General features: G+C 41.0%; 1 protein-coding gene across 1 annotated transcript in view; it reads right to left on the bottom strand.

Annotated features, from left to right (window-relative positions):
- The window catches only part of LOC138510293 (annexin A1-like), a 271,226-nt gene that overhangs the window by 141,715 nt on the left and 108,729 nt on the right, over positions 1 to 20,782 (bottom strand). The window contains exon 5 of the mRNA XM_069625824.1: positions 18,796 to 18,909. Within this exon, the coding sequence (XP_069481925.1) occupies positions 18,796 to 18,909 (114 nt within the window). The remainder of the gene's footprint in view (positions 1 to 18,795; positions 18,910 to 20,782) is intronic.

Genomic DNA, 20,782 nt, shown 5'->3' with positions numbered 1-20,782 from the left:
TGTTGACCTGTCCCATTTGCCAAAAGACCACAACCCCTCCCGTTCAAACAGTTCCCCTACAACCTTTACCTGTTATTGAGGTTCCCTTCTCATGTTTTTCCATAGACATCACAGGACCCCCTTGACTATGCGACACAATATCCAGAGGCCTTCCCACTAAGAGACTGCACTAGCCAGCACATTTTAAAACATCTTATACCCTTCCTGTCTCAAGTGGGTTTCCCTAAAGATATCTTAACCAACCAAGGAACCACATTCATGTCACACATTATGTCAGAGGTGAAAGAAATCTTGCAGATACAAAATCTTGAGTAAATCCATTTATCACCCACAGACTGATGGGTTAGTCGAACGCTTCAAACGGACTCTGAAGAGATTTCTAAACAAATTGGTAGAAGCGGGCAGAAGATATTGGGACACCATGATCCCATGGGCCCTTTTTGCTGTGAGAAAGTCACGTAGGGGTTGTCTCCCTTCTAATTCATTTATGGTAGAGAGCCCCGAGATGTGCTTGACATGCTCGTGGAAACGTAAGAGGAAAGGTAGGAAGCTGAACTGCCTATCACAAACTTCCCAAATCCTGAAACTACATATGGCCACAGTTAGGGGAATTGGGAGAAAACATTTGGGGTATGGCCCAGGAAAAGCAAAAGACCAATTATAATAAAAAAGCAGGTACAGATTATTTTTGGTCAGTCAAATAGTCCCAGTTGTACTACCTACCTCTGATAACAACATGTTATCTTAGTAGTTTGGGCCATATAAGATTCTAGAGAAGAAAGGTCTCTGCAATTATTTGGTTTCGCAACCAGACCAGAGACAGAAAACACAGCTGTACCATATAAACCTTCTGAAAGATCAGGGGGTAGATCATACTGAAAGGTCCACTCTTACAATGGCCACTTTACTCACAAAGGCAGGCAATGAAAAGGCATCTTTGGTGCCTGAAAGTCTAGGTGTGGGGAATGAGATAAACCCACAGTCGTCCCGGGTTGGACCACTGCTATCTGTTTGAATGGTGCAGCTCCTTTCCATTGGTGGGCTCGGACTTTTTTTCAGGCGGAAAACACTTGTGTACAGGCGTGTTATAAATATCATATCAGAATCTTGGATAAGAAGAGGACTCCTGCAGTCATTTCTTCAGATCAGCATTGGAGCTAAGTATCTTGTGTAAAAGCTGTCGACTGAAGAACCATGGCCGACTCCCGAAGAGGCCCGGCATCCCTTCCTGCATTTGGCCCAGTGAAGCCTTGCTTGAGCACCTGATCTGTGAAGGCCCTGAGTGGTGCTTCAACAATTGGACTGGTGGGAATGACCAGTCGCAATGCATTTTTGAGGATCCAATCCTTCTGAGCCTTCGGAAGTGTCCCTGTACCACCAGGTAGAGTGACCAGTTCTCCAGTCGGCTACCTCACTAGAACCATCGCTGTTCCATGGTACTCACCAGCGTGTGGTGTAAATTGTCTTCCTGACAAATTCCAGCCTCCCAGATTCAAGGGATGCTGCTCAGGAAGGTCTTCTTCAACCTCGACTGGAAGGGCACCTGCCATAGCCTGTGTGGGGTGGCCGTCAATGGAATTGATATTCCCCTGTCTGGTGAAGTGTCCTGAAGAGGTCTGCCTTGGTGCCTTCTGTATTTCTTCATTGGTAAGTGTTGGACTTTGCTCCTGGAACCGACCGGATGAATCCTTGCACCCCCAGCTCCTGGGCACCTCTCACTGGAACCAGTAGCGGGAAAACCAACCTCCAGTCGACCCACATAGTCATCTGGGAAAATCAGAGTCAGGAGTGTAAGTAAATGCAAAGCATTAGTTCCCCTGGTCTCCTTAGAATAAACCTTAAAATAAACTTTGGTTATTCCATTCATCACTTTTTAATCATCACATCTAAAAGCAGCTGTACCTGAAACATAGGAACATAATTTTACTTACCAGTGAATATCTTCTATGTAACATTTCACCAACACAAGAACTCTTCCTTCATCAGACCCTTTTTCTGAGAAGACGCTTTGTTACTCTTGGGCACAAAGCCCCACTCTTCATAGGGATTGGACTTCTAAAGTTAGGGTATATTTCTTGTGACTTGGTTCCATCTACTGCATCGCTTACTTACCTTCTTTTGTTGAATAAATCATTAAATACATTCATAAGAACCTATGGTGGCTGCAAATATGTTTATAATTGGAAGTTGCGTAATATCACCTGCGTGTTTAATTTCCTAGTATGTGTTTTGGGACTGGAATAAATATAGTATTTTTGAACTTACCTGTCTGAACTGAATTATTGTGTGCTGTACTGTTTGGGCTCATTGTGGACCCCTGACCCCACTCATACTCTCCTGACAATAGCTGTGACTGCTCTCAATTGCTACCTTGATTGGGTGTTGGCTAACCTCTCAGAGTTACCCTGTTCACTATAACCAGGGTCCACCAGGCCAAATTATAGAAATCCATCTTAATAGTGACAACATAGCCCCAAAGAGTGCATGCAGAGGTGTCTGCTTCAACAATATATATGGGAGGTCAGCTGTAGTACCGGGGCTGTGGCGAACACCTATTTTAAAGCTTTGAATGCGTGTTGAGCTTTGCACAACCATGGGAATTAACTTCTGGTTTAAGTCATAGTAGTGAGGGATAAAACAATAGTAGACAATCCCCAAATGATTCGCCTTTAAAACTTTGAAAGCCAAAGGAATCTATGCAATGCTCCAAGGGAGGTAGGATGTGGACAGTCTAAAACAGCTTGAACCTTGGCTTTGAGCATCTGAGAGCCGACAGAGCATAGGTTGTGACCCAGGAAATCAGCACCGTCTACATGAAACAAGCATTTCTCAGGTTTTCCAGACAGGAAATAGACCTGAAATCTCTTTAAGACCGTCTGAACATGTTGCTCATGCTGACGTATCGATGGTGGGAAATTGAGGACGTTACCTAGATACACTATTACGTATACATCTAGTATGTCATTGAACATGGCAGGAGCCATGAAGGTACACAGAATCAACTTATGTGTTGCGCGTGGGGTTACAGCATGGAAGTAGCATGTACGTGCATGCCCTTTCAAGTGCCACCATGTAGGCTTCTGTGAGGAATAGTACTCTTTCCTTACCGATCATTGATTCTCCATGGTAGGTGCCAGGGTTGGGATGCTGCTCTACGCAGAAGATTCACCATGACAACCTGAGGGAGAGGGTGTCTGTCTCTGGCTACTCAAGTCAGAACTGGAAGGCCTTTCCCTAGACCTTTTCACAATCCACATTTTGTTGCTTGTGCAGGCCCTTTCTACACAGAGCTTAACACTGCCGAATCGAGAGAGCGAGCTCGGGAATGTAATTGGATTGCTGTCCATCAGCAGTCCTGTCAGCAATGTTTTAAGGCCTGCCTAGACCTGGTGTATGCTCATCCAGTTGGAGGCACTGTACCCACACAGTTATGAGCAGGAGGTACTGTTTACCTAAGGTGCAGCCCCACTAAGAAAATGGCTCGGGTACTTCTACATTTTGCAATTTAGTCAATGTTAATCTTTTAGTTCAAGTTCTAAAATCATAAAATCAGTAACTGCAAACGTTACCTGTTGACTAGCACTGGAATGTTCAAAGATAGTGACCAATGCATACTGCCTGATTTTTCTTTCACTAACTATTAGGATTAGGCAGTAAAGGTTTCCTAATACAGTGCAATCTAAATGCTCTAGGAGTTTATAGAAATCTTCTGTCATGAACATTGCACATTCATGGTATACTTTACCTGGTTATACTCCATTCGTGTTTGCCAGATGGGCACTCAGCTTCCATTTACATTTCATCGTTAAGGTAGCTAACATTTCTAGTATCTAATAAGTGTACATACGCAATGACCATTTACTTCATTTTTCACTCCTCTCCCTGTTGTGAACCCACATTTATAAGGGGATTTCCTTAATTCTAGTTTCTGTCGCATCAGTGTGTTCCACCTACAGAAGAAACAGTTATACCAGAAACAATGTCTGCCTATTCTGCACAATTACTCTGAACTAACATGTTTTTCGAAAAACCAAGCAGAGCATACTTGTATCAGACTTCTCATTGAAGTGTTCTTTATGGCCCACTTCTTCTAGCCCCAGCACATTAATAAGTGAAATGTATGGGGACATTAACAAAAGTGTAATGCCTGATTCGAGTATTGCTATCTATGATGGTGCCCACAGTGAATTTCAAAAGAAAGTTTAATAAGCGTGCTTTGCACATTCTAGATATGTGCACATTCTTGAGGCCACACACTTTTACAGACAGTTCCTTCCAGATGTGTACACCAAACCTCCTGCAGAACAACTGGACGGCTAACTTTCACCTACCCCATAGTCAAATGTAACACATTAGTATTATACAATGTCCATCTCCCTTCATTTTGGAAATATAACCCATTACAGAAACTGTTCAGCTCTGCAAGGTTAGGTGTGAATGGGTTGAGGAGGGGAGGGGCGGGCAGCGAGAGGGTGGACAGGTTCAGCTCAAGGCGATTTTGAATATGTTGTTGGGTGGTTGGGTTCATTGTGAAGTGCAGATTGCTACTGTGTATTGCATGGTATATCTTTCAAACCAGCTTTGCAAGCTCAGAATGAGTGTGTTGTGTGTAGTAACTGCCAATGTGACCCATGCATTCTGGAACATGTAGTCCTGCATCTCTCGGGGAGAAAAGAAATGCAACTGTGAAAGTCTCTATTGCAGCACTGACACTGGGCACATGAACTCCTGACCCCGCCCCCTCCGAACATCCTGTACCTGTCCCACTGGCAGCATGACTTTCAAACAATCATGTACTGTACAGTAATCTTAAAGTGGGTTTGCACGGTTCCCTGTGTTATGATTTTGAATTTGCTAATACGTGTAATGGCGTGATATGAGATCTGTTGTCTTAGAAGGCATTTTCTGTCTTTCATGTTGTGTACATCAACAGTACACTAATTGCTTTACATCATCCCTGATCTCATGAGAATATGAAATGATAAATACATAAAGAACAACTAAAATTCTACCGTAAAAACAGCAAGGAATAAAAAAAAAATACTGATATATTAACTGACATGCAATGCTTATTTCATGCACCAAAAGAATATTTGGAAAAGATAAAAACACACCCAAAAAAGGGTCCATTGAACAATACATTTTTTTTTTCATAAACACATGAGTAAATCAGGTGTTTAATGCTCTGTTTGCTCAACAGACTGAAAATAGCATATGGAGCAGTTTAAGCCCTCAGTCCTAGAGGATTTGGGGATCACCCAGTTTATGACACCTGCGTCCAGCTGATAAGGTGCATTCCAGGTTCCAAAACTGGTCCTCAATCATTCCTCACAGCTATAACAGGTGGGCACTCCATCCAGAAACTGTGCATTTTAAGAGAATGGCGGGGGCCTAAACGCCAATGTCCTGGTGAGGATGTCTCCTGCTCTCCATAGAGTGACAGCTCCTGAATGTGTAGGCTCTTCTTCAAGCCCCATTTAATGGCAAGGAGCTACCTAGAGGTGAACTGAAATACAGTGCCACGCATGGCTGCGTCTGGCATGTATCGGAGATAAAAATGGGCCCACATTAGTGGTGAAATGTGTCGCTCAGATGGCCGGTTCAGACAAAATAAAGAACAGTAGCCTGTTTCTTTTTTTTCTCAGTAAATTGTAACCACTGATCAGTTTGGGAGACTTGATGAGAGTCTGTTTCAGCCAGCCTTCATAGCACATACTTCAAGTCACTCCGTCACCAGATTCTGGGTCAGTTCATTGTTCCTCATTCTATAGCCACCAACTTTAGCATTTCTCTTCAGTTTAAGAGCTACATGGAGGAGATTGGCCATATATGGGATGGCTGCAGTTCTCGGATCACTGGGAAGAAATGGAAGAGCCTCTCTGTACATGCTGAGGCGTCCTTTCTTCAGATGAGGGTTGATGCAGCCGTTCCTTGGTTTGTAATAACAGACAAATTAGGTTCCGAAGATGTAAATCCCAATTTGCCACATTTACATGCTTGACACATGTTCGGGTGAAGGATATGCCTTAATGCACTCAAATTAATCCGATTCATTCTGGCTTTCAGAAATGTCTTTCTTTTTTTCTTTTCACACAGGTAGGGTAGCAGTTTCCCCAGATAAAAGATTTCTGGCTGTGGTAGATTTTTAGGTTGATCAATGGAACAGTTAAGCTGTTTACTCTCTGGCTTTCACATGTCTTTTATATGCAACAACGTAACGAGATGTTTGATATAGATCATATATACAGTTTTTCCTGTATGTCGCTCTGGTAATTTTTTTACATGGTTGCGTGTAAACTCGCTCATCCTGGTAATCTACTCTGCTTGGTTAGATTTTTCTTTCCAAGCCAAGTCAACAAATCCTGTCACAGTGCTCTGAGCTCATTTCCTAGTGCTCATCACGGGTGTGAATTGTATCTTGTTAATTATAGGGCTCTAGGCCCACCCATCTCCAGCACTGCCATGGGAGCTGCTCTAGAAGCATGAAGAATTCTTTTAAATATGTGGTTTTTCACGATGCTACAATATCCAATTATGCTCCCAGTCCAAAATGTCACTGCCCTATGAAGCTTCACGATCTTGGCTATCACTAAAACCATTAACTTGAGATCTAATTGGCCACCCTGGGCCCATATGAATATCTCTATTTGCGTGCATACTATTTCAACCATTTCAGACTGTCTGGTATGGTGTTGCTTTTATGAGAGATCATTGTTACTCTCAACTAAGTTAAAGTGGTAACTTGTTCCAATTTCATAATATTGAAAAAAAATACTTGGTTCGCCACTTCTCAAGTCTTGGCATTCTCGTGTGACTCGGCCTGCTCATGATCTTGTATTTTTTCTATTGAGGTGCAGTTGTACAAGTGGCAATAAGAATGGGAGACATTCAGTCATTTTTATAGGCTTTTATAGTTTGTGGTATTAAAACTTAGTCATCCACGTAAAATAAAACTTTATTTGGGAAACCTATTTTCAGGAAGACACGGGTAGCATTTAGAATGGACTCCTATATGTTGTTGACATACTCATTTCAAGGGGTGGATACACATATGTAGGCTTGTTTTATACCACCCTTAACTTTGACATGTTTAGATGTTTGAACTTTTAAGGCCAGGTATACTTTCGTGGTGGCATAGAGACATTGGGTGGTTTCTAGGAGTGTCAAATCAGTTTCCATGGTCTTTAGCTTTGCACCTAGTCTTATAGAGTCACATATTGTGAATGTTTTGGAGAAATCAAGAATTGCACAGATTAGTTCTAGTAATGATGTATGACCTTCATCCAGGATGTTATAATAGAGGGGTGGCAGCCTCTGTACCTCTTTTCAGGATTGCCAGTTTCTCAGAGGCTTTTCATTAACCTCAGCATTCCATCTCAGAATTGTCATTTTTCAGCAGCATATTATCAACATCTGTAACCTTTGGGGATTTCTCAGTGTGGTTCATAAATGCTTTCACAGCTTATTGATTTTTCTTCATATTAGAACCAGTTTATACGGTTTTCATTCCCTTTGTTTTTGTTAATTTATGAAAAGCTCATTACAGATGCTTTCCTGTACTCTTATCTTTGCAAGCTTAGACAGAGGATTCACAGAGGCATCTCCTGCCTCTTAGATGTGCCAGGATGTGCAAAGGTTTCACAGAAGCTCCCCTTTCTACAAGGCCTTATCAGATGCACAAAGGTTTCATAGAGATTTCTTTTGCTTCTTGGCTTGTTCAGGATTTACACGTGATAACGCATCACGCCATGATGTTGCAGCCTTCTGCATTTCATTTCTGCTTAGTTTATTTTCAATAGTTCCTTACAGTCATGCAGCATCCTAGATGTGTCTCTCTTGGTTTTTCCGACACTTTCTCTTTCTAAAGCATTATAGACCTGTTTTTAGAGTTCCCCTCCAACCACTGGATTGGTAGAACATTTCCTTCCATTTCCTTTTGAGTCCCAGGATAAAACCCAGGAGGAAATATTTGTAGATAGACAGATGTACACGTCATCTATAGTGCTCACCCCCACCATGTTGGAAGGACAAGAAGGTACAGTACGTGACTCCAGGTATCATACCAATACTGCATCAAAGATATGAAAGACTTTATGCACTTAGACAACCATGTGAAATGTACTCTTGCACTGAGAAGGTTGAAGGATGTCTGCAAACGCCATTGAACACAGAAGAGCTATAAGTGTTACCAGACCAGAGTAAAGGGATGTCAAAATGAGACTAAATAAAGAAACATTGAAACGATATACAAATATGTAAAGAAGAAAGATAAGAACTGAAATAACAAAGTAACTGGATGTGCAATTATGAAGAAATCAAATATACTGAGAAGATAAGCGAAGAAAAGATGCAGTAGATGTACATACGCAGAAACGCAAGGTAGAATGAAACCTATAGAACCCTGCTGCAGTATAAAAATATAACGTGGACAAAGCGGCCATTGTGAAAAGATGGACGTTGGTTTTGTATAATAGCAAGCTAAGAAAGCTAAGGAGAGAGACCAGGATTGCAGAGCTAACAAGCGCTGGAAAAACAGATTTGCACAGAGAACAAAGAATATCTGTTTGGCTTGGGATCAAGGATGTCACATCAAGAGGCAACTGTAAGGCCCAAAAGGAGTCAGAGGGGATAAACTACATACGCACAACATATTTCTCTTATATTAAGTAAAAGAAGAACATTCATAAGTGCCAAGTATTGTACAATGAAGGATGTAGAAAGTATATGTAAAACAGAATAACCTAGTCTCCAGAGGTTGAGAGGAATAATAACACCCAGCATAATTTAATTAAATAGCACTAAATAAAAGGTCTCTCGCACATGGTGCAAGACTCAAAAACAAGACCTATTTACTAGGTGCCAACTGAAGATAGCATTGTACCCACACTCCCTGAAAAGTCCCAAGGAAGAGAACAGTCAGCAAGGTCAACTACAAAGAAGAAGCCTTGGCTTGGGGCTTAACGGATGAGAGATGGTGGACTAATTGGACAAGTGGGTATCAGTCTGATGATGTTCCCTGCACCAGAGTTTCATTTTGCTTATGTGCTGCTAACGCGCCGAATGTGCAAAGTTGGGAGAGAATGCCAACCAATTACGAGGGCCCATGTAGCAATCAATCATACATTGTTGCAGAAGCCAATCTGCTGCTGTTATTCTACTGTTAATCTGTATTATATGTAGTCAAGAATAGAGTAAGGCATGCCTAGCAGATAGGGGCAGCTAATTGTGTTACTAAAACCTATACAAAATATAAGCATTTATGTTCCCTTAATCAATCCCTCAGCCCAATAGGTTTTTACTGTTTGCCACATAGGTTGCTGTCATAGCTGATTTACATCAAGGTATACATCCTTTGTTTAATCAAAATGTATTCCAAGAGTTTGTGAGCTGCAATTTGTTTGTTCGTCAGGTTTCCCTACTTTTTTGTGCTGATAATAAAGTAGTACTTTGCCATATTCTTTGAGTCTACCCGGTTATTTGAGTATGAAATAATTTACTGGTAATTCATCTGGCACATGGACTACTCCAAGTGCGACTGTACATTTTGGCAGCAGAGGATTGTTCTAATCCATTTCCTGGGCCCAGGTCCAGACTCTTGGATTGTTGACGGCTTCCACCATTAGCTAGAAGATCGCAGAGTTTCCTGTGGCGAACGGAAAAAAAACATGTGTGAAAAATAAGTCCGTCAGCAGGTGCCCCTTTGACGAAATTAGTGTCAGGACCCCTCAGGCGCCTCACAGACTGAAGGTAAAGTGGTTGATTGGGGAAGAGTCGATACCAAGGGACTCGAGCTGAGCAAGGGATGTAAGTAGAGCATCAAAGGTGGCAAATAAAGGGGAGGGGTTGCATTGTGTGTACATATATATATTTATACTAACAGGATTTGTGTTCAGAAAGAGAGAGAGAGAGAGAGAGAGAGAGAGAGAGATACCTCAGGGGCGGAAGGACACGCATTAATCTCCAAGTGGGCTGTTTTAGGGATTCCTGAGGCAAGGACTGAGATGAAGAATGTGTGTCCTACTCCAAGATTGGGTAACACTGAGATGAAATACATTTATACGGAGATAGTAAAGGAAGGTGATTGCAGAAAACTTAAAGTGCACATTTGTTTGGGGTTACCAACATGTCAGAATACAATTTATATTGTGTTTAAACTAATAGGCATGCAACAATAGTTATAATTTGATTGGTTATCAGACTTCAAAATCAAACGATTGACGTCAATCAGAGAAGGGTAGAAGTTGAGACAAAATAATAAATAAAAGAAGATTCTCAGAGTTTTAATAACAGAACAACAGGATAACAAGAATTGATAGAATTATAAACAAAGGATTAATAGCGAATAGTATGGTTTTTAAAATGGGTTAAAAAGCTGTGTTTTGGAAATGGGCGACGATTGATGGCGTTTGCCCAAATTGATCATTGTGGTGTATTTGATTAAAAGTAATAAACACAATAATAAAGCTGGTAAGTAGTAACAGTCGGGAATGACTTGTCACCATGGAGGGCACACCCTTGCTACATCTGTGTAAGACACTACCGAGATACAGACCCAAGATTAGGAAGTAACATTCTGAATGGGTAAAAGGCATGGCAGACAAAATGTGTATGCCGTGTCCTCAAGCAGGTTCATTATCAAGAACTGTATTGCAACACATGACAACATATTTACATGCTGCATACATAGGAAAAAAGATACAGAAAAGGGTAGCCATTTTAGAATTATGGAAGATGTATCAGAGCGAGAATGAAGACATGCCCGGAAAGGAGTGGATGCTTAATCAGCATATAAGGGAGGATATAATGCTCTTGGCTCCTATTTCTCCTCCTAAACACGATAATGTAACGGAAGAGAAGCAGGGATTCTATCCTATAAAGGAGTTAAAAGCAGCGGTGGGGTATGTTAATCCAACGTATGCACCCCCGCTTACAATAGTAAGGACAACATGAAAGAAAGCAAGATTAACTATGGTACACTGCAGACTTGATTATTGCAGCACTCTTCTTTTGGGAGCATCTGAGAGCCAATACCCATATCCAAGTATAGCGGAAGATGCACTGGCTGCCCTATCAGAAACTGATCGAATTTAGAACACTGTTTAATACACAAGTGTATTCAAGGAGTGGCACTTAGATACTTGGCCTCTAAAATAAAGGGCCCAATTCACAGAAGCATTTTATAATGGCAAAACCCCATTAGAAAATGCCCTGTGAATTAGGCCCTAAGTCTTACTAGCCATCACGCACCCTGCGCTCCACTGGGAAAAACCTGTTGGTTGTTCCTCCCTCCCATTGTGTCTCCCGGAGTGTTAATTGATTTTCTATTAAGGGCCCCTGTCTGAAACGCACTTCCATTTGAACTTAGGAACATATCTTCTATTGCCCTTTTTCGGAACCCTCTGAAAACTCACTTGTTTCAATAACTGTTTTCCCCATGGTGATGTTTTAAGTGGGCAAAGAAATTGAACATCTGCACCTAGATGCAGGTTTCCTGCTTGGTTCTGGAAGAATATGCTTGTTACAAGTAAACAATTAAAAACAATAAAGAACGTAAACGTATGTCAACATGTCACACAAATTTAAAGAGCGTGATGAAAGAAGGGACAGGAAGATAGAAATAGAAGAAGAGGCCAAGAGACAAAATGAAGGGAAGGATAAAGCTAAGGAAGCAACAATAGCGCAGAACGAATGGACAGATACTACTCACATTATATGGAAAGGGAATCAATGGTGTCAGAGAAAGAGAAGAAAGAGGAACATGATGAAAAGGAAAAAGAACAAGAGGTGAAGGAAAGAGGTAGCAAATGGAAGAACAAAGACGACATGAGGAACAAAAGAAAGGGGAGAGAATAGAAGAGAAGAAACTCGATGAAATAGAAACAGATTGAAAGAACATGGGTAGCAAAGTAGGCGAGAAGAAGAAGGAAAAAGGGAAAAGAGGAGAAGGGAAGAAGAAATGAGAAGGAGTAGGGGACAACGGGATGATGAAATAGGTCACTTGATTAATAGCTGTCTAGTGCCAACTGAAGCACAAGAATAATAGGAAGAAGATAGAGGGTAACAACAGCCCAACAGTGATCTGCTAGGGACACCGAGAATACACACATGGGCTGATGAACATGAGGCAGAAGGCATAGGGAAAATGATTGGCTATTTAAATAGAAAAATGAGGGAGAACAATGGATATAAAACCAAAGGGAGTATTGAAGGGTCTCCACCACAGGAAACAAGAGGGAGATTGGATGACCCTATGATGGCTGAAGACAGAACGCTGTCTTTTAGCAGACTAGATCTTGATGACGAAGAGAGGGACGACAGCCATACAAGCTGGGGTATAATGATGTCAGATGAAGAAAGGAACAATGCCAAAGAGCACGAGAAGAATGCGCATGTGTTTTTTTTATAGACTCTAGCATAGAGAGAGGGGTACAATGGTCAGATTTAGGAGAGCCAAAAGAAAAAACACCAGAGCCGGCACCATATTCAAGAACGACCACCAGCGTGGTCGCACATCGCAGGGTTTGTATCCCGCTGTATGTAAGCAGATTAAGATTGTTACCAGAATGAAGACAAATGGACGAAACAAGCCCCACCTGGAAGACAAGAAGTGTAGATGGGTACAATTGTGGACCAGAATTTACACTATTCCCATTAATAGAGAAAGGGGGAGGATGACAACAATATATTATGTGGCCACAAATGGACAAAGTTAAGTTGACATGCAAACTGCATAGTTTGACTGCAGGTGCGAGGACATGGATTCATGAGTTAGAAAGAACGACAGTGGGAATAACATTAGCAGTAGGTGATATAAAAGGCCTGCTAGCAGCCATCCTAGGGGAGAGAGCTGATGACACCTGAAGATGAGCAGGGTATGCGAGTGTTACAACACAAAACACAACACACGATGGAGCGCCATTTAATAATTTCAAAGCAAACATATGGAGTTCGCTTAGATTACAATATCCTGATACGTCAGACATGGGTGTGAGTTTGACAAGGAAAATGGGTGAGGATGAAGACCCAGTTGCTTTTACTCCGGAGATTCAAATATGTTGGCATTTTGAGATGAGAGAACCATGGGATAAAGCAGTAGCATTATTTTATCATATTTTATGTCAGGCACTTTTTTTATATGTCCATTTGTAATGCATCAGAGCCCGCTGGCATCAGGGCACATAAAGTAAAGGCAGGGGGGGACAGAAAAGGTGTAATGAGAGAGCGAGCAAGAAGAAAGAGTTACTCAAAAACAATAGGCCACCCTAGTAATAGTGAACAGGGGAACTCTTGAGAGATTAGCCAATCCCAATCAAGGTAAGCATGGAAAGAGGTCAATGCTTTGCCTCAGGAGTGAGTGAGTGAGTGTGGTCAGGGGTCCACAATGAGTACACATAGTGAAGCATATACTAATTCTGCATAGACAGGCAAGTACAGAAATACTGAACTATAGGTCCAAAACACACTAGAAAAATTTAACAAACAGGTAATATTATCACAGAACACTCAGTTATTAAACATATACACAATTCTCTTAGGTTTGTAGAAATGCATACAAAAACACCTCAAAGGAAGGTAAGTAATGATGCAGTAAGGAAAACTAGTTCACAAAAGTAATACCCTAACTTGATAAATCCAATTATTATGCTGAATGGGGCCTTATGCCCAAAAGTCACAGAAGCTTCTTCTCAGGAGAGAGGGGAATGTTTGAAAAGGTTCTTGTTGTGGTGAAACATGTTCCAGAAGACTTCTCAAGAATAACACCAGTAAGTAAAATGATTTTCTATATTTTAGAACAGCTTTTAGAACAAACATATAAAAAGCAAAGGAATGGAAAAAACTTTTCCATTCAAGTTTATTCTGAGGTTTATTATAGGGGAGACAGGTGTGGCTGTAAGTATTGCGATTACTCACATCCTGACTCCGAAATTCACAAGTGACTTGGCAGGTCGACTGGGAGTCACTGGAGGTTGTTTTTTCCACTATTGCATCCTGTAGATGATGTCCAGGAGCTGCAGGTGCAAGGCAGATTCCAGTTGGTCCAGAAGCTGAGAGTAACACTATGCGATGAATAAATGCAGCAGACACCAATGCATACCTCTTCACAACACTCTACCAGATGGAGGAAAGCTAGTTCCAGTGACAGTCACTATACATGGGCAACAGTAGTCATCTCTCTAGTCAGGGTCGAAGGAGACCTTCCAGGACAGGATCCCTTAATGCTGGGAAGCTGAAATTTGGCAGGAAGGGGACCTGTGGTACAAACTAGCTATCACCAAAGCTCCAGGTGAAAACCTGGAATGGTGACTCTTCTGGCATGGTAGCTCAATACAGAGCTGATCGGTCCAACGGGTAGTCCAGGGATGATTCCGAGGGCTCAGGATGACAGGAGCGTGAGAAGACAGAGTCTGGTTGGTCCCACCAGTCAAAGGGTTGAGACACTGCACAGCGTCTCCTCAGATCAGGTAGTCCAGCAGGGCAGTTGAAGGAAATGTTACCAGTCCTCTTCAGGAGTCATCCACGGGTCTTCAGTCAGTAGCACGGCTACATGGGATACTTTGCTCCAATGCTGTTCTGCTGGAATAGCTGCAGGAGTCCTCTTCTTATCCCAAATCTAGGCTCATGGCAAAAAGCAGGCTACCAATGGTAAGGATCTGCACCACTGACTCAGACAGCAGTGGTCCAATCAGGGACCACTGTGGGATTTGCTAATGCAAGAACACAAAACTCTCTGGCACCATGGTAATGGAATGAGACCAGACAGTCCCACCAACTTCCTGGGCCAACACACAAATGGCATACACTAGCGCGTGACAACAGCAGCTTTCCTGTCTGAATGCATGACCATATTAGGGTTTTCTGAACTGAGAAGGCAGGAAGAAGGCCAGAAAACAATATGGCCAAAGGAAACAATATGGCAAACCAAAACATATCATGGCACGGCCATTTTAGGGTACTAGCTATGTTTAGTAGCCAGACATGGTAAACACGAATGTGCACACTAAAAACAATGCAAACATGGTAAACATCTGCTGACTCCAGCTAGATCTTAGGCACATATAAAAGTAACAACAGATTACTAGTAGAAAAGACTAAGGTGATACAAAAGCATCCCCATTCATTGTATTGTAAGATGTTGTGTGCAATGTTAGGAAAGTTACCCAAACAGGTAAAAATGTAAAAGACAAAAGGGAAACAGTTTCCAGTACTGTTAGTCTGAAGGAATGATAATGTTTCCCATGACAAATGAGCAAAAGGCCTGGGAAGTAAAGGTGAAGGCTTCACTTCTCTGTAAACAAGTCAGGATAGGTTCAAAAACAAAAGCAAAACTTTTGGGGGTCCATAGAATATGGAGGGAAGTTGCCTAAAAGAGAAATCTTCCCTAACACGATCCTGGGGTGAATTATTTAAATTATCTATTTTTTTAATAAGGGCTCTATGGTTAAGGGAGGAGACAATTAATTCCACTCAAGATGATCATGGGTAGAATGGCTTGTGCATTAGCGGAGAGCTCGGGTGACAATTTTATTTTGAAAGCTAAGTGATTTGGCATGTCCTTTCTTAACAAAACATAGGTAGACACTAAAAATAAGCTATGGTCTAATCTTGCCTATTTAACTATTTGTATTTGTTTCTGCATCTCTGAAATATCTAGGTAGCAATGTTTCTTATGCCCATGTTTTCATGGTATATGTATTATGTTTCATTGTACCTTTTGAAATGTTAAACCTGCACACAAATGTTTATATGCTATATGGCAATTGTGGCAGATTTGCTGATATAAAAAAAAAAAAAAACATTTGAGAAGGCTTTCTTCAGGACCAAATTACTGAAGTATGGTACGTTCCAAATGAAACCTTGCACCATGCGCACGTCTGAAATTGTGTCCATATTAAATAAATAATTGTGTACTTGGATCGCCTACTGGCAAAAGCACGCAGACCACCATTTCGGGAGAGCTGCCATCGATAGTCGAGCATCCTCAAGTCCAATACAGACCAAATTCCGACCTCAATAATTGCACAAATGGGAGCATCCCCAAATACTAATACTGAAGAGAAACGCATAACCACTATATAAAGTATCAAACTGTAAGGTGATCTCTCAGGATTAAAGTAGAGAGAGGAACAGTTATCCCCAATAGGCGATCCAAGTACACAATTATGTGTATGGAATAGAGCCCAGCTTTGATAAGGACCTAAACTGGTCGAAACATGTGTTGGCTTGTCAGCAGATAATTATGATACATTGATTTATGGACAAAACTATGTAAAGCCAGTATATATACTGAATCAATTGTATTTACAAAACAACAAGAGACTGTGGACTAAAACATTACTAGCAAAGTGTAATGGACTAACATATGGATTCACATAACAGAATCAAAATCATATAAGATTTTATTAAAACACATTTCAAAACTATAATAGATGTGTTGATATCTGTGGTATGTACCACATATACCTTCTTGATTTGCAGTCTCCATTAAACTTCCGGAGAATTCAATAATATGCACACAATTTCAGACCTGGCATGGTGCAAGGTTTCATTTGGAACGTTCTTTAATCACAGACTGTGGGCCAGCCTGATTACACCTGCCCAAGCTGCGGTCAACACAGAATTATTATAGATCCTAACGCTGTGCATCTAGGTATAGCCCAACTCTATTCTGGCTTGCTAAAATACGGGTTTACAATTTGTAAGCAGAGGCCCAATATAACATGCAAGAAAATGAGTTGGTACTCTTTATACACAGAATCACAAATTAATTTTGAGCAGTGCATAACATTCATGCTTTTGCATTAGACATGGAGCCCAAGATAGATGGCTTTGGTCATATCCTTAAACAGCTTTCCACAAAAGACTTAGATTACAATGCAACTTTATTTTCGAAAACATAATGTAAATAAGCCTCTGTCCATGCACCCTTCAAATGTTATGTTGTTTTAAGGCAATTTCTACATTGATGATCAGACAAGAATGCATTTTGTAAAGGATAACATTTAACCTATGTCTACATACATTTATTATACATGAAAAATAATATAGAGATACATTGGCATCTCTTTAAATTCTCTTTCTTAAAAACATCCTTGATCAATAGGCCAGGCCACATAATATTCCCTATAACTTTGGCTACTAAACAGAAAGAATAAAAACCAAAGTGGTTTTCTATTAAAAGAGATTTTTCCAAGAAAATGTCTCGGCACCCTTTTGATGCACTAACACTAATTCATTTCCCATAAGGTTAAGAAAAAGAATGAGAATAAAGTCACCATCTGTAGATGATAACACACCTTTGCTAGCAAGAAGCAGATTTGTGGAATGCATTTCCCCAAGAGGCACACGGACAGAAAGATAAAAAGAACACTAAAGTGTCCTCTTTTTATACTGATAACATCACCACAACTCATTGTGGTGTGACAAAGAACGAGATAACATAACACGCTTGGAAGGTGGTTACAACAAATCAGTTTGATTTGACATGTGATGGAAGTGACAGAGGATGATTGTAACTATCTATTTGCATCAAATCAGCATATTCTGATGAGTGAATGAGATCATTAGAGGCTACCAAAAAAATACCAAAAAACTGTGCCGTCCTAAAATGCCATCAAAGAATTCAACCCTACTATATAGTATTCTATAACATTAGCTGTGTCTCATAAGGCAACACCAGCAAGTCAAAAATGATGAACAGAGTGTCAAGTTAAATGGCCTGGAATGAATCTGTTTGTATTAGGCATCGCTCTTGTGTATTTCACAGAAGTACAGGAGAGGATCATCCTGTCAGATATGTTGGCCCGATTTATGATGAGTTCCTCTGGAACAAATCATGAGATGCCCTGAGCATTTCAGATTTCCTCTTGCTACCTTATGCCATATTTCCAAACCCTCAAATTGGAGCAAGTCTGCAGCTGCCTGGATCATCTCTGGGATGCTTGTGTGCAATGACGATTCACAAAGGTTTGTTCAATTGCACCTCTGACAGGCTCTAGGCAGACCCTGATTTGCTCTAGTATTAAGCTTTGTGACTCTGGTATGAGACAGAAGGAGCACATCTGTGATGTACAGGGCATATCCTAAAGTGATGCAGTGCAGATATTTGAGCATCAGCACATTTGACTTTTCCGTAGCTTATAAAGTTTACTGAAAACACTATTAAATAAACATTCACTTTGCAAAAAGGCCATTCATTATACAGAAAAATAGGAACTCTCTCCAAAGATTGCTCTCACGCACTTGCACATTGTTTTACAATGAAAGATATTGACCAATAGCTACACTGGTTTGTTAAATAAAGACATTCCAAAGCAATCCATAACCATTCTTTGGATAGATTGCACCCATGTTAAGATCAAGTTGAGGAAAGAGGTTCAGGAGGATTTGGGCTTTAAAGACATTTTAAGAAGGAATGATATTGGACACATTTCTTGTGGGTTCACAGCACACCAGTTTTTACAATGTTTGGCCAAGCCAAATGTGATGCACCATGTTTAAATTGTTTCATTTACGGGCGCAGTCTTCAAGAATTTGCCTTCTGAAATCTAAAATTTACTTTAAACAAAGTGAGAGGATCACTTCATTGTTTAAGCAAGGAAATGTCTTTTGTAATGGCAATTGGTGTATATGTCTTACAAATGGTCAATGGAAGCAGAATATGACTTTTTAATCAAATACTGTAAAGGATCAATAAAGTTGTAAGTGCAGGAGGGTATCCTTGAAATTTTGGATAAATGCACACTATACACTTCAGGAAAAAGAATGTGGAACATCTGTGTGTGTTTCCTACCCTACCTTCATTGCATACTTAAGTTCATGGGCATCAAACTGTGCTGGGGTCTTCAGTAGAGCCAAGGCAACCTCCTCAAATTTGCCGGAAAGGGCTTTCTTCAGGGCATCTTCCAGGGGCTGTTAGGAAGAATTCCAGATCAGAACATGTTAACCTGTCAGTGTCCAGCTAAATGATACGTTCTAATGGTTCGTACAACATGATTGTGCTTCGAGCATTAACATTGATGCAATCACATGACATGAAGCAAAAACAAAAGGCAAGAGAGCAAGTGCATCATCAGGGCAGACATAGTTGAACATGCAAGCTATCGACACAGAAGGAATTGCACATACTAAGGCAAGGGTCTGCAACCGACAGCTCTCCAGATGTTATGGACTATGACACCCTATTCCCTTACCATTGACTGTGCTGGCTAGGGATGATGGGATATTTATTCCTAAATATCCAGAGAGTGAAAGGTTGCCGATTCTGTACCGGAGTACTACAGGATGAAAATGTTCCAAAACCCATCACTAAAAGGAAAGAAAAGCCACTCACTGACCCAATGTTTCTATTTTTTATTTTTATTTTTTTCTTTATTCTGTACTTCAATCGCAATTAACTCCGCACTTAAATCACGCAGATTTCTACATGGCATTCACTCCAAAATGCAACCGTTTGCTCAGTAAGTGCGTGATGGGGGTTCAAAGTAGATTATTAGACAACTGAAGGAATATCCCATGCTGCATGTAGTCGCTGGGGAATCACAAGTGCTGAAAGGGTTCCAATTTTCTTGACAAAATCCCATGTTCTTGTACATTAGCATGATCTACTTCCTCCCGCTGGCATTAAAACCACAAACCAATTTTCGGAGTAAGGTGGTAAAGAAGACGCCTACATTATTTTCTGCTCTGGCACTACCCCACCTACTTCCCCCATTCCCTCTCACTGCCCATGGTATGCAAAAGCTCTGTGCCTACCACCGGCTCACAATGAATCATGGCACTAAACTTTGAGCTGCTGATTTGTGTCGTTGTGCATATTTTCTCAGGACTGCCTGAAGAATAAGAGCTCAGTCTTTGAGCTTCTGATTGGTCCCTTTGTGCCCAGGTTTGCAGGTCCACCAATGGACACTGCATATTGTGAGCTCCTTGGATAATGCTTTATTTGCATTCACCCATGAAATGTGGACACTGATGATAGGGGATTGCTTTTTTTTCTGCACGAGGGAGTCAGGGAGACAATGATTCTACATTGGGTTTAGAGTACGTTTAATACGTGTAGGTTGCAATGGGAGGTGGGGTGGGCCGGAGGAAGGAGTCAGACAGCTATACATGGTTGAAATATAAGTTTTATTAACAAAAGAAAGAAAGTCCCTCACAAAGCCCTATTGCTATGATGGGGTTCCCCATCTATGAAATTAAAGACAAAAGATGCTTGTTAGGATATCTTACATAATGCTGTCCTCTGTCTAAACCTAAAGCTACCTAACTGGCCCTGCCACTTTAAAGAAAAAACAAAAGTAGCACAGATGAATACTCTGACTTTGTTTTTTGCTGGGTGCTGCTTGAACCCCTCCCACTAAATGTATTTTGAAAGCCCTTCTCAGCTTGCCAGGTCTTTGCCTCTCGTCACAGATCCAACTAAATCACAAATATTTTGTAAAAAGATAAAATGACTCCTCTTGTTTCCTTTCACAGACTTTCTAATCCACAGAATAATGAATGACATTTTCCTTTTAGACTTTTGCAGGCCTTAGAACAGTTCTCATAAATTGTTTATGTCAACAAGGCGGAATGCTGGTTCCTTCCATACACTTTTGAAAACCTTTACAAATACATACAGTGATAACCTGGGTATCACTGGTCAGGCTCTGGCATGGCTGACCTCTTTCCTCTCCGGTCGACCCTCCCAGGTCCAAATGGGCTCCTTCCTCTCTGACATTTTTTTCTCCACCTGTGGTGTCCCCCAGGGATCCAACCTCTCTCCCTGGCTTTTCAACCAGTATCT

Source organism: Ambystoma mexicanum, chromosome 6p, assembly GCF_040938575.1.
Source record: "Ambystoma mexicanum isolate Mex_15411 chromosome 6p, UKY_AmexF1_1, whole genome shotgun sequence".
Lineage (NCBI taxonomy): Eukaryota > Metazoa > Chordata > Amphibia > Caudata > Ambystomatidae > Ambystoma > Ambystoma mexicanum.
This window is presented reverse-complemented; position numbering and strand designations above follow the sequence as displayed.